The sequence below is a fragment of the Alosa pseudoharengus genome, unplaced genomic scaffold (assembly GCF_046254945.1).
Source record: "Alosa pseudoharengus isolate Yale_2024_CS ecotype anadromous, Long Island Sound unplaced genomic scaffold, YU_APseudo_1.1 YU_APseudo_1.1_scf_4, whole genome shotgun sequence".
NCBI classification, from domain to species: domain Eukaryota; kingdom Metazoa; phylum Chordata; class Actinopteri; order Clupeiformes; family Clupeidae; genus Alosa; species Alosa pseudoharengus.
The window spans coordinates 7,894,598-7,908,577 of record NW_027468774.1 but is presented as its reverse complement, the minus strand read 5'-3'; the positions used below and the strand labels follow the sequence as shown (position 1 = coordinate 7,908,577).

Genomic DNA, 13,980 nt, shown 5'->3' with positions numbered 1-13,980 from the left:
ACAGAGCTCAGTTGATCATCAAGTTACCTTATGGGGGCATGTTCTAAACTGTACCTTTGTGCCTCCTAACAGACTCAAAATGTCATGGCAAGAGCTGTGGAACATGAACAGGGCCCTTACATGACGCCACTGTGCGTGTTGGGGCAGCCATGGCTACTTCGGGCTTGAAACCGAAGGGTCGCCGGTTTGATGTGATGTGATATGAAGTGGTTGAGCACTGCTCTCCTATGCCCACATTCACGGCTGAAGTGACCTTAAGCAAGGCACTTAACCCCTCACTGATCTGGGTTAGTGTGTGCTTCACCTCACTGTGTGTTCACTGTGTGCTCTGTGTGTTCACTAACTCATGGATGGGATAAATGGAAAGACCAAATTCCTTGTATATGTAAGTATACTTGGCCTATAAACCTGATTTACATACAACCCAATAACTGTGAAGCAACAGTATAAATCCTGTGTTTGTAGCCTAGGCTATCAGACTACCTGTTTCCCTCCGTTGCTTCCTTTAGCCTAAAGTCCATACTGAAGTCTAACTCATGCCTTTTCCCATTTCCATGGAGACCGAACGTTAAGTTTATGTCCAAAATAATGATGATTCATCATTGCAGTGTTTATATATAAATATGAATGAGTGTAACAACATGGAAGCACCAAATGAGAGCAAGAGCTGCTTGCTACTGAATGGAGGACCAAAGATGACAGGATAAATAAATAAATGCAGACATAAATTATGAGATGTAGCCTACAAATAAATAGATGAATGTACAGTTTCTTTATTTTTAAATGATTTGACCTTGGGTTTTAGGTTTTCTTTTTATTATGATCTTTCCTTTTTAAACGAGTCAGCACAGGAATAGAAGAGTTTTCAAAGATTTTTTAACAACAGTCTCTCCTTTAAATAGAACTCTTTCTTTAGAACCCCCCCCCCCCCCATGGGGTTGTCATGGTCACTTCATGAACAACATGACAGAACAGAACGCACGTTAGCATCAATCGCGACAGGTCTGCATCGTGCCACAAATGATCCTAGCCTGTCAGGACATATTCATCAACGCTGTTAACACTCGCATCCATGACACGCTAACGCCATCACGGCCAAATGAGCCAGGAATTATAGCTGCCGGACCCTTCAGCCAACGACCTTCACCTGAAGGCCAAAACAACAGTAGCAGGCACTGCTTGGCCTGCGTGATATATAGTACATAACACACTGACTCAAGGGCTACCCTCAGCGCCGGTGATATCTCCTCCGGGATGTTTATGACATAGCCTGCTGTCAGTCCCTTGTCAGGGTGGGCTGAGCTTTAACCGCGAGACTTTTCTTTGTCACCACCTATCTATATGAACTTTCCTTCACTAGTCTTAGTGTTGTTAATGAACAGGTCTTTGTGGATGGTTCCTGCAAAGCTTGACTACTTGAGTCTTTTGGGATGTAAATGAATACGAATTTAAGCTAGTGAGAGAAATGCAGGGTGACATATTGTTCACCTTCAAGCAGCTGCCACATTCTGCATACTGAATTTCCTTCCAGGGGTAAGATCTGGCCTTAGAATAACCCCATTCATTAGCAGAGAAAATGGAACAACAGTCATTGTTTTTTTCCCAAAGACTTCACACATCTCTGAAAACTAACAACGATCCTGACAGGTTTGACCTTAGTCGGTTGCTTGAGGGTTAAACGGAGCAGAGAGAGTTTAGGAAGAGGCTTATTAAAAGTGGATGAAATCACTAAACGGATGAGAACAGAGATGTACTGATTACTTTTCCCCCTACTTCAGCCTGTATGGTGACCCTACAAGGACATTCACATGCAAAACATGCAGGAGGATTCTTTCATGATATATTTCATGTGACCTTAGCACTGGAAGACTATGGCAATTAGAATCAATCAATTTATCTACATTCCATTACATATTTCACCAGTTAAAATAAGACAAAAATGTTTCATTAATTTCTTTGGCAAACTATTTGTTTCTCAGCAGAAGCCATGAAACAGTAAAAGGCCAACAAATCGATTTAAAAAAACATAATTTATGAAGTTGTTTATTTCTCGTTTTGGCTTCGCGTCGGGTTTGCTCTGTCAGAATGATGATGAGAATGACGTCCCTTATGATGCTGCTGATATTGAATTTTAATTTAGGCTAGGCCTACTGTGCTTGAAGTTAGCTGTGGCAAAGTACTGTTTTTCATAGTTTTACCACAAAGCCTGTCTAAGGCCTACTAAATATTTAATACCTTGCCATTTCGCGTTTGTCCAGCCTTGCACTTAAGTGAACCAGCCGCCCCATGTCATCCAAAAGATATTTCGGGAGGGCCTTCTAGGCTATCACCATGAGAAAACGTATGGTGACAGTGCTAAGAGATAAAAAGAAAAAAGTTTGGCATGCTCGGTAATCATCAGTCTTGCATGTAACATTGCGCTGAATTTTAGTGAAAACATAGCCTAGCATTGAGCTGATAGATCAAAAGTCGCATATTTAAAGGCGCAGTCTGCATTTTAAACCTAGCTCTCCATTTAGTGTGTGCACTTGTAAAACTAGTAATGTAGCCTACACAAAACAGTTAGGGTCTACCATTTTACTTTAGCAGGAGAGGTGTAGGCCAGGACCTACAGTGTTACTTTTGGAGGAGAGGGAGAGGTGTAATTTGATTCCATTTTCAACTGAAATATCAACAAACTTTGTAAAGTGCCATTAAGTAGATTTGGGGTGGGATTGAGGGATAATTGGGTGCTCGGACATAATACCAAAAGGATTAAGGAGTAATGAAACAAGCGTGTTTCCAAAATGAAGAACCTCTTACAGTTTTTGCCCGTAGCTTGAACACATTTTGCAAAACTTTGCTCATTGTGTCAAAACTCTACACACAAGTAAACATGACACATCACTGGGAAATATACCATTCACATCTGTGTCAAATTGAAACTCTACTATCAAAACCTAAACTCTGCTATCAAAACCTAACAATCCTTTGTCAAAATGTCACTCTGATGACAAAATGATACACACTTGCATCATATGAATACACTTTCAGATTAACAGCAGCACACTAGTGTACTTTATATAAAACACTGCAGTCTTTCATTTTCACTGCTTTTATTCAGTTTATCAGTTAGCATTCTATGAAGCTCAATGTGACACTTACAGTTTTTTGTTATGTTTTTTTCCCAACAAAGGTTTTGATAAAAACCAAAAATGAAAGTCCTGAAAGGTTACAAAGGACATCAACTCAATACTGTACATCACAGTAATAATGACATCAGCTCAATACTGTACATCACAGTAATAATGACATCAGCTCAATACTGTACATCACAGTAGTAATGACATCAGCTCAATACTGTACATCACAGTAGTAATGACATCAACTCAATACTGTACATCACAGTAGCTTACTACTGTATGCTTTACAGCAGGGTTTCCCAAACTGTGGTACGTGTACCGGCGGTGGTACACGAGATGAAAAGGTCGGAAAGGTGTTACAGTAAAAATTATTATAATAATAATAATAATTATTATTATTAAGTCTTACTGTAAGCCTTGTTCTTTGTGTTTCATAATGTTGTTCTCCACACTGTTTTTCTGGTGTGAGAGCTCATAGACCAGTTACACATTTTTATTTTGTTATCATGTAGGGCAGCTAATTACTGTAAACATGATGCCTGGAATGTGTCAATAGAACGTGTTACGTTTTTCTGTGTTTATGTTATCTGTCGGATGGTGGGAGTATGCGAGCCGAGTCAAGATGTAGTTGGTGGTACGCGGAAAAAACGCTTGGGAACTGCTGCTTTACAGTACAGTACAGTAAATGCAGCAACGCAAATATAAAACAAAATAAAACCAAAAATACACTAGGCTTAGATGTGGTGGACTCTCTGCCCAGCTTCCCTCATAGTCAAGCCATGGTTGATGACATGGTCCACCAAAGTTGCTCTTATATCATCAGAGATAGGGGTCCGTGCATGGCCTCTTCGACCTTGTCCTCCTCCTCCTCTTCCTCTTCCTCTACCTCTGCCTCTCGCTCTTCCTCCATTCATGCTTGCAACGTTCTTAAAATGGCTAAACTGAGGGCTTTTTGTAGCTGGCTGATTGGTGTTCAGTTTTGCAAGTAGTGCCTTCAGGTGTGTATTTGAGTGGTTGCAATTACCCAATGTGTTTTGTATTTTGGATACATGTGTTTTCCAAATGGCACCCTGAGATTTCATTTTTGAACGAAGTGTCTTATGTATGAAATAGAGTGTAGTATGCAGGACCGTGTGTTGCAGAATTGCAACTAGAGTGCAAAGCAGCGCTTTTGTTTAAGGTATGGGTACATGTGTTTGAGGTATGGTAACAAAAACTTTGTGTGTGTGTGAGAGTGTGTGTGTGTGTGTGTGTGCTGGTGTGTGTGTGTGTGTGAGAGTGTGTGTGTGTGTGTGTGTGCTGGTGTGGTGGAGTCACCTGTGTGTTGAGTATGGCCCGGCACTGCGAATAGTTTCCTTTCAGGGCCCACGTCCCATTGGCCTGGCACGTCCTGTACACGCTATCTGTGAAGGAAGGAAACAGGAAGTAGAGGAAGATGTCAGATGCCATCGGAACTTCCTGCTCATCAATGGACAAGTCAAGAGGGCAGACTTACATAATGATGTTCTGTCTGTGTCATCAACTTCTGTTTGACCCAAAAAACACACACACACACACACACACACACACAAATGTACAGTTGCCACTGCCTGTCTATGATATAACCATTGGCTGGCTCTCCATTTGAGTGTGCATTGAATCGCTAGGTATGAGATGTTGATTAGGAACTTCTCACAGTGGAAGATCAGGATCCAAGCCTAATCGAATTCACATCATACAGCGTGACACAGGATATGACACACAGGATATGACAGAGATGCACCCCTGGCTCAACACAGCCACTGCACTCTGAGACAGGCTACGCCCAGGTTCCGTAAAGGAACTCTGACACAGGCTACGCCCAGGTTCCGTAAAGGCACTCTGCCACAGGCTACGCCCAGGTTCCGTAAAGGAACTCTGAGACAGAGTGAGAAAGAGAAAAAGCAGAGTGACAGAGAGAGAGAGAGAGAGAGAGAGAGAGAGAAAAGGGTAGCCTACTAGGTCACCATCAGACAGTTGCAATGACAAATTCCTCAATGTGTGTGTGTGTGTGTGCATGTGTGTCTGTATGTGTGTGCGCATGTGTGTGTGAGAGAGAGAGAGTATGCCAATGTGCCTTTGTGTGTGTTAACTGTAAGTTCCTATCTTTTCTATTCCCTTTGCCAGTGTTTAAATCCCACTCATGGAAACGCCGCACCCTGACCACCCTGTTCCGAGTAGACCCCATCCATTGTGGGGGACAGCCGGACGGCCAGGAATACTGGCGGACATCCAGGGTATCTAGGGACAAACTCCTGGCCTACCATGTCCCCTCAGACCCACTTCTGCTGGGCCAACCAGATCACGCTTTCCCAGGGGTGAACCAGGGACAGTCCCCAGCGCCCTATTGAGAGTCACCTGTGTGTGTGTGTCTGTGTTTGTGTGTGTGTGTGTGTGTGTGTGTTATTAGACCTCTGTCTGTAACCAGACCTGTTTTCAAACACGATGCAGTGACACTATCTTTAAATGGACCATTAAGAGGCAGTTGAACCAAAGAAGCTTCTGGACTCTGAAACTCAAAACAAAGAAAATGAATTAGTCACCAAACAGTAGTTAATGTCCTGCAGCAGCAGGCATCACAGATGTCTCTGTCTAAAGCCCTCACCTGTGTGAAGTTGTTTATTGCACCCTTAGGTGGTCATTTTCACCTAGCCCAGGTGTACAACTAAATCCGTAGCCGTCCACACTTCTTCATTTGGCCTCTTCCATTCACTCTAAGCGACTCACAGTACAAGATATACATGGGTTTTTATCAGGTCCCTTTACACAGGTGTATTAATCAAGCACCGTGCAGTCTGCATTCATAATCTGGTGCTTGATTTTATACACCTGTGGAAAAAACCCTGATGAAACCCCATAGATACACACACAGCCCATGTGGTCTCTGGGCACTCAGGATACACATACAGCCCATGTGGTCTCTGGGCACTCAGGATACACACACAGCCCATGTGGTCTCTGGGCACTAAGGTCTCAGGATACACACACAGCCCATGTGGTCTCTGGGCACTAAGGTCTCAGGACACACACACCCCATGTGCTCTCTGGGCACTAAGGTCTCAGGATACACACACAGCCCATGTGGTCTCTGGGCACTCAGGATACACACACAGCCCATGTGGTCTCTGGGCACTAAGGTCTCAGGATACACACACAGCCCATGTGGTCTCTGGGCACTCAGGACACACACACAGCCCATGTGGTCTCTGGGCACTAAGGTCTCAGGATACACACACAGCCCATGTGGTCTCTGGGCACTCAGGATACACACACAGCCCATGTGGTCTATGGGCATTCAGTCCTCAGGACACACACACAGCCCATGTGCTCTCTGGGCATGCTGCACTCCAGCCTGGGTCCTCATCGGCCCTCGGCCCCCTACAGGCCAGTTGTGCAACAGCTTCCCACGTGCTTGTAATTGTACGTGAATCAGCACCTTTGATCTATAGTTATATGTAATTGATTTGAGAAAAAGTGCTGTGATTTAATAAGGGACTTTAGTTTTAGCACAACACAGACAGAGCTCTGACCACTTCCTCTGACGATCCCCAAATGTTCCCATTAGAATCAGGGTGGCATGACACTGGATCTGTGGTGTGTGTGTGTGTGTGTGTGTGTGTGTGTGTGTGTGTGTGTGTGTGTGTGTGTGTGGTGTGTGTGTGTGTGTGTGTATGTGTGTGTGTGTGTGTGTGTGTGTGTGTGTTGGTTTGAGCACGGACCAGAATACCGGCTCCTGAGCTGATTTAGTGCTTCATAACACCGGGCCACCCCCCCCAGACCACTTCACTTGAGTGGTAGCTCTCTCTTCAGATATTTATTTAATGGCAGTATAATCGGCCCATTGTTTACAGAGGGTAAGCGCGGCGAGAGGCCATTAAGCCCTTCTTAGTGGGTTGGAGAGAGACTGCGCTATTCAACACCACTACCAGGGGCAGGGGAGTAAGGATGGGGGACTGGACAAAGTTGTGTGTGTGTGTGTGTGTGTGTAGTGTGTCTGTGTGGGCGAGCACACATTGAATGGTTGTGACTGAGCTATATAAAGACATGAAGTGTATTTTTATACCAGGCAGTCACACACACACACACACACACACACACACACACAAAGAGAGACTTTTACACACATATACAAGACAGACAAGCAATGTACTGAATGCAGGCCTGCTGCTGGACAAAAATAAAGTTGACCTGATTTAATCACCCTCATTCATACACAGAGAGAAAGAGAGAGCACTGGAGAAAAGAGGAAGAGAGAGAGAGGTGGAGAGAGATAAAGAAAGAGGAGGAGACTAAGACAAGCACAGAGATGGAAAGATGAAGGCAAAAAGAGAGGGAGAGAAAGAAGGAAAGAGAGGTGTGGAGAGAGGGAGGGAGAAAGAGAGGGATGGTCATTAGGAGCGAGGGAGTCAAGTTCCTCTGCCTCTGATGAATTTGGCTGGCTGGACAAACAGGACATTTCAGTGACCTGCTGGCCAACAATGGGTTCGGTCACACACGCATCCCTAAAGGCGTGCGCGCACACACACACACACACACACACACACACACACACACACACACACACACAAGCATGCAAACATACTCCTCTTGCAAAACAAGGGGCAAAACACAAACATAAGCAAGTTCACAGAAACACATACACATACACACAGACACACACACACACACACACACACACACACACACACACAAACAAGCCCCTCACTCATAAACAAGGAGGCACACACGCAAACATGCACAAGCACAGAACCCCTGGCTACCTACACACACACACACACACACACACACACACACCACAATCCAAAGGAACTGCACATGCATGCCTGAAGAAATGGCGCTCCCGCTAATGATGAAGATGGGGGCCAAAAGGCACCAGAGATGGAGGGATGGGCTAAAAAGAGGGGTGCAGGGAGAGAGGGAGAGAGAGAGAGACAGAGAGAAGGGTAAAAGGAGAGCGAGAGAAGAAGAAGATGGGGAAAGACAGAGAGAGAGGGGGAAGAAAGAGAGGATGAAAGACAGAGAAGGGGAAAGAGAGAGAGAGGGAGAGAGAGAAGGAAGAAGGAGAGGGGGGTCATGGAGTGATGCAGGGACAGAGAGAGATATGTGTGTGTGTGTGTTTGTGTGTGACAGTGAGACAAGTAGACAAGTTTGTTTTTGTTGTTGCATCTTTTGGCAGTCAAGATGTAATGTCATGCCAATTAACCTTTTTAATTTATATTACTGTAATTCATTTCTCAAATTTTGAGAAAGACAGGAGAAAGAGAATGAGAGAAAGAGAGGTTCAACACTCTTTATCGGATCATTCTTCAAACCATGGAATCATGACACACTTGATAAAAAGCCAACACCTTCCAAACATATATAAATACACTCATACATAAAACTCCTTATACATCATATATTAAAAAGCCCCACCTAACCCCACCAAGCCCCACCAAAAAAAAACAAAAGAAACTCCTCAATGTTCTTAACCAGGTTGTAGGCAAACTCAATCTTAATTTGACCAGCCGCCAGCTCCAAATGGTCAAATGAACCAGTTCCCAAAATCATATTCTCTCTGGTCTTCCAAACAGCCAATTTTGCTGAGAGAGAGAGAGAGAGAGAGAGAGAGAGAGAGAGAACTGAATGGATCCTTACAGTCCTCCACACCGCCTTCCTGCTGTATCAACACAGTAGAATCATCCTGCTTAGTGTCCAGTGTGCTTAGTGAGCTCTCTGACATTTCTCAAATGACTCGGCCTCATCCTCATCCTCTACTCGAGAAGACAGGGTCAGCGCAGAGCTCAAAGTCCATATCTGCTGACTGACCAAGCCATGTCCCACCTTACCTGTGACTTAAATATTCACATGCTGCTGGTTAATCTCATTTTGCTTAACTTAGCCTCTTGGGATTTTAAATCCTTCCTCAGACATATCCACTCATGTTGTTAGAGTGAAAAACACATTCTTATCTCAGGAAAACACAAGGGCCTAACGAGTCCTTAAAATATGTGTTTATTCGTCTTAATTTCACAGGACATCATGAAGCATGTCTTAAGGTGCACAAAGAATCCTTTAATGTGGAGATATACGCCCTTCATTTGAAGCTAATCTGTCACCGTGTGGAACGCAAACCCATTATTGTCCCTGACTCCATATACAAAGCAACTAATTAGTCTCTTCAAAAAATAAAACATAAGGTGTTGTGCTGCATTGTGTGAGTTGTATGTAAGTAGTATCAGGAGACAACCCTTAGATACCCAGATATAGAATAAACAACTAGGATTCACAGATAAAGAAGCTTAGGAAGAAGAATACAGAAAACTACTTATATCAAAGTCCTTTTAGGCAAGTCCCTCAACTCGGCGGCCATATTGCAACGCTTTTTGGGCACTCATCGGGCATCCTCTTCGGCAGAAATGCGCATGATCAAGGCTTCACGACACATATCTTGCTCCAGCGGCGACTTCACAACACATGATGGGCACGATGTCTTCACAACACACCATATGATTGGCTCAATGTATTCACATCACACTACATGATTGGCTCAATGTATTCACATGTCGACGTTTTGCCGAGGAAGGGGTGTGATATGTGTAGACCAGGGGTTCCCAAACTTTTCCACGACAAGGCCCCCCAAATACCACTAGGTTCTGGCCAAGGACCCCCTTGATGTGTTATTAAACCCATCGACAATACTACGGCAAATGTAAAAATACATTAAGGTAACCTAATAATTATTTTAGCCACAAGCACTTCGCGATGGAGCACAGTGTGTAAAAATTGTATTTGGGGCTTTCTGCTACAGTATATGAGAGCTATCACTCTACTAGTATTTTATCTATATATAAGTCATTATCATGGGAAATATAATGTTCAGATATGCGTCACATTATTATAATGGCATTGTATAACAATTCTCATAGTAATAGGTATATTTAAAACATTTTCAAATGTATTTATTTGTTGCTTTTATTTTTCCCTCCAATTTGCTGAGGCCCCCCTGGCACCCCATCGTGGCCCCCACTTTGAAAACAACTGGTGTATACAACGGCCATATTGGCGTTACAAACTAGCCCCATGCATTTCTATGGAGGATTTTTTGAGTGCTGTGTCTCCTCATTAGAAAGTCTCTGCTTATATCATCTCATACATCACCTAGTCTGGGGATGTGACGTGAGGAGAAGGAACTTACTGGTGGTGTTGTACCGGACGCCAAGGAAGAACTCTGGACATGGCCGGGACACCATCTGACCCGCTCGACTTCTGGGCCAGCAGGTGCCAATCCCGTCAATGGAGGTCCTGCAGAACACCCCTGGAAGAAGAGCGGGGGTAACAGAACAGTCCTTACAGAAGAGCAGGGGTAACATCATCACATACTGTACCCTTCACCATACCTAGAGACTGGCATGGGGTATCGACGCATGGGTTTGCACTAGGCTAATAACAATCACTTAAAGCATTGTGTGCTCCGGTCCTGCTCCTTGGCTCTTGTTAGACATTGGATCTCCCTTTTTGACTTCTGCGTCCTGTTCCGTGTGCACCAACCAGGCTGAAGCGCAAGTGACCCCCTTCTATTGGCATGGGGTACTTTTTCATAAGATCATCTTTCAATGCAAATTAAACCAGCTATTAAGCTAACTGAAATAAAACCATGCCAATCTCTAGGTATGGTGAAGGGTATGTGATGAGGTGGGGCTATTTTAATTCCAAAGGCCAAGGGAACGTTATCAGGATGCATAGTATCCTGGATCCATGAAATAGCTGGCCTTTAAGTAAGGGATAACGGCCGCCGAGGTGTCCTGTTATACGGAATTAATGGACGAGGGCGAGGGGCAAAGAACTCCCCGACGCGCCCGAGTCCATTAATTCTGTATAACTGGACACACCTCGAAGGCTGTTATCCCGCTTATCACCCGGTTGCCGTTGTAAAGCAAAGGAAACACGCGGTTCCGTTTAAAAAGAAGCTCACTAGTTCAGCTTGTTGTACAACTTTCGTTGGCCCTATAACAGCGATAGCATGGACAGTTAGCTTGTTTACAGTTGATTTAATTGTTACGAAGCCTGCCTCCAGGCTTAACCATCGTCCTATCGTTGTTATAGTTACCATTCATAAGCATTGATATGGAACGACGATTAAACTTTTTTTTACCAGATCTACTTCATAGGTGTCCCGTTATTTAGAATTAAAAGCCACCCCACCAGCCAATCAGAAAAGAGTATTTCTTCTCTCTGGGTGATAAAAATAAACATCTGCCTGCCTCTATGGGAATTTAACATAGGGGTGTGTATACTTATGCTCCCTGTATTTTAAGGAAGAACATTTATTTATTTACAATAAATTATTCATTCACAAAGAAAATTGGTGTCCTTAAAGGATGGATTTGTCCTTTTTTTTTTTAATTAAGGCATTACGGGGGCGCTGTGGCGCAGCAGGCTACAGCGCTCAAACCATACGGGTCCAAGTGCCCACGGGGACCTAGGTTCAAATCCGACCTGCGTTCATATCCCGGTCCCACCCCATCTCTCTCTCCCACTTACTTCCTGTCTCACTCTTCACTGTCCTATACAAATAAAGGCAAAAAGTCCAAAAAATATACTTAAAAAAAAAAAAAATTAAGGCATTACGATCCATATTTATTTCTCTTTTTAGTCAACTTTAGCATGGGTTCACATACTTTTTCTTGCCACTGTATGTTGGCTGAATAGATCCGTATGTTAAAGGAGAATTCCGGTGTGATATTGACCTAAAGTGTGTTGAAACATGATACCGAGTGTGAACGTATGTCTCATAGCCCATCTCGGCTTGTCCCCTGCACTCCAAAATCTGGCGCTAGTTAGCCGCTAGTAAAGCTGCTACCAACAGCTTTTTTAATGGGGTTGCCTCAGCATCGGCCTAGCCATGCAAATAAATCACTGTTTTACACCATTTATGAGGCTCAACGTATCTCCACACTTCATTGGTAGACTTCCGAGGGCCCTGACATTTAAAACGATTCTGTGGGAATGCATGGATTCCAGTTGCTGCTACTGGAAGAAACTGGAATCCATGCATTTCCAAAGAATTACTTTTGGAATCTGATCCCTTATCATACCTGTTCATTCTTACTCGTCGCTCGAATTATCGTGACTAAATTCAAGATGGCTGCAAACGCTAAACTTCGTGAAGATACTGTCTGTATAAATAGTCTTGTAAGTAAACTACCAGTGCTTTTTCAAAGTTCTTAATGTCTCGTTTTAAATGTCAGGGCCCTCGGAAGTCTACCAATGAAGTGTGGAGCTACTTTGAGTGTGGAGATACGTTGAGCCTGAGGCTTAGAAGGACAGTCTTCTACAAATGCACCACAGTAAATATAGAAGCCATACAGTGCAACAAATAATTCAGTAAGTAAAAAGTCACTGTACCTGAGACGTTCTGCTCAGTCTGGTTCCCGAAGGCCATAGAGTACACTGCAATCACAGAGAGAGAGAGACAGAGAGAGAGAGAGAGAGAGAGAGAGAGAGAGAGAGAGAGAGAGAGAGCTTTACACAGCTTTACTAGACCCTAGAACTGAACCTGTCCCAGGGTCGCAGCCAATCCAATGGCAATCCCATCCGATCCAACGGCAGTAGCTATCTAATGGATCTACAGACCCTCCCAAAGGACAGCTTATCAGGGCTAGTTCAAATTCAAGTTCAAGTCCTCCTTATTGTCATCCCAGCTACAGAGTACATAGTCCTTATTGTGACATACATACGCAAAGACGGATGCCATAACTGTGTTTAATTATACCAAATGAGGAGAGTAAAGCTATTTTCCGTAAGTACCATACTATCTGTCAACAGCAAGACCAAGGCCCTGGGTTTATACAACCTTCTGAACAATGCCTGCTTTCAGCGTCAGTCTGATCAGACTTTGGGTAATTGTGACCTCGAGGTCACATGTTGGATCATACAGTATATTCCCTTTATTAGAAGCTGACTTTAGTTGGGCGCTATTAAAGTTTGACAGGGAAAGGACACATCCTCTTGACCTTCACTACGTTTTAACTGTATATTTTAACTGTATGTTTTAACTGTATGCTTTGGTGTCTTGATAGAACATATGGTCACCTGACCGTCAGCCTTTGACTTCAACGTTGACCCACGTTCAAAGTTGGGTGGGGTGACTTCTCTGTCTGTTCACTACACAGAGACAAATACACACACACACACCACACCCACACACACACACACACACACACACACACACACACACACACACACACACACACGCGCGCGCAACCTCTGCTAGACCCCTGGACCTTGCAGTACATGTGGAGTTTTCCTCAGGGGTCTAAAGATGTGTGTCGGTTCTCAACGGGATCATCTGGCATATGTCTGGTCCCAACAGGACATCTCATCCTAACGCTCCCTTATCCCGTATGTTCTGTGTACATCCTGACATTTCCTATATCTATAAACATCTGAAGCCATGCTGTTTTCCTCTCAGGTAGCCTACTGCATACCTACTGCGTGTTGGAGAATTCCTCTCAGGTAGCCTACTGCGTGGTGGAGAATTCATCTCATCATTGTTTCAGTGTTTCCCATACATTGACTAATCTGTGGCGGGGCGCCACGAAATAAAAATCAGCTGCTACACATAAATATTCTATGTTTTTAATTTAATTTAACAACTTTTGACCCTGTACCTTAAAGGGAACAAAATTGAGCCCCTAAAGTACTAATATGTACCATTCCTGGATCATTAATGTACCTTTTCGCAAAGGGACCATATTTGTACCTAAGGGTACAAAAAGTACATGGCCTGTCACTCAAAAGTTGTTGGGGGAAGAGATTCTGGACTGGAGCAACCTTTATTTTTCCCCTTAACTTTGTT

The 13,980-nt window shown here is 43.8% G+C and overlaps 1 protein-coding gene across 2 annotated transcripts in view; it reads right to left on the bottom strand.

Moving 5' to 3' along the window:
- The window catches only part of LOC143103340 (corticotropin-releasing factor receptor 1), a 53,454-nt gene that overhangs the window by 17,886 nt on the left and 21,588 nt on the right, over positions 1–13,980 (bottom strand). Inside the window, exons 3-5 of one of the 2 annotated variants that reach the window (XM_076267174.1) lie at positions 12,528–12,572; positions 10,318–10,437; positions 4,440–4,525 (exon numbers count right to left, since the gene is read on the bottom strand). In XM_076267174.1, the coding sequence (XP_076123289.1) occupies positions 4,440–4,525; positions 10,318–10,437; positions 12,528–12,572 (251 nt within the window). Of the gene's footprint in view, positions 1–4,439; positions 4,526–10,317; positions 10,438–12,527; positions 12,573–13,980 lie in introns of those variants that run through there. The other variant, XM_076267175.1, reaches the window with a different exon arrangement.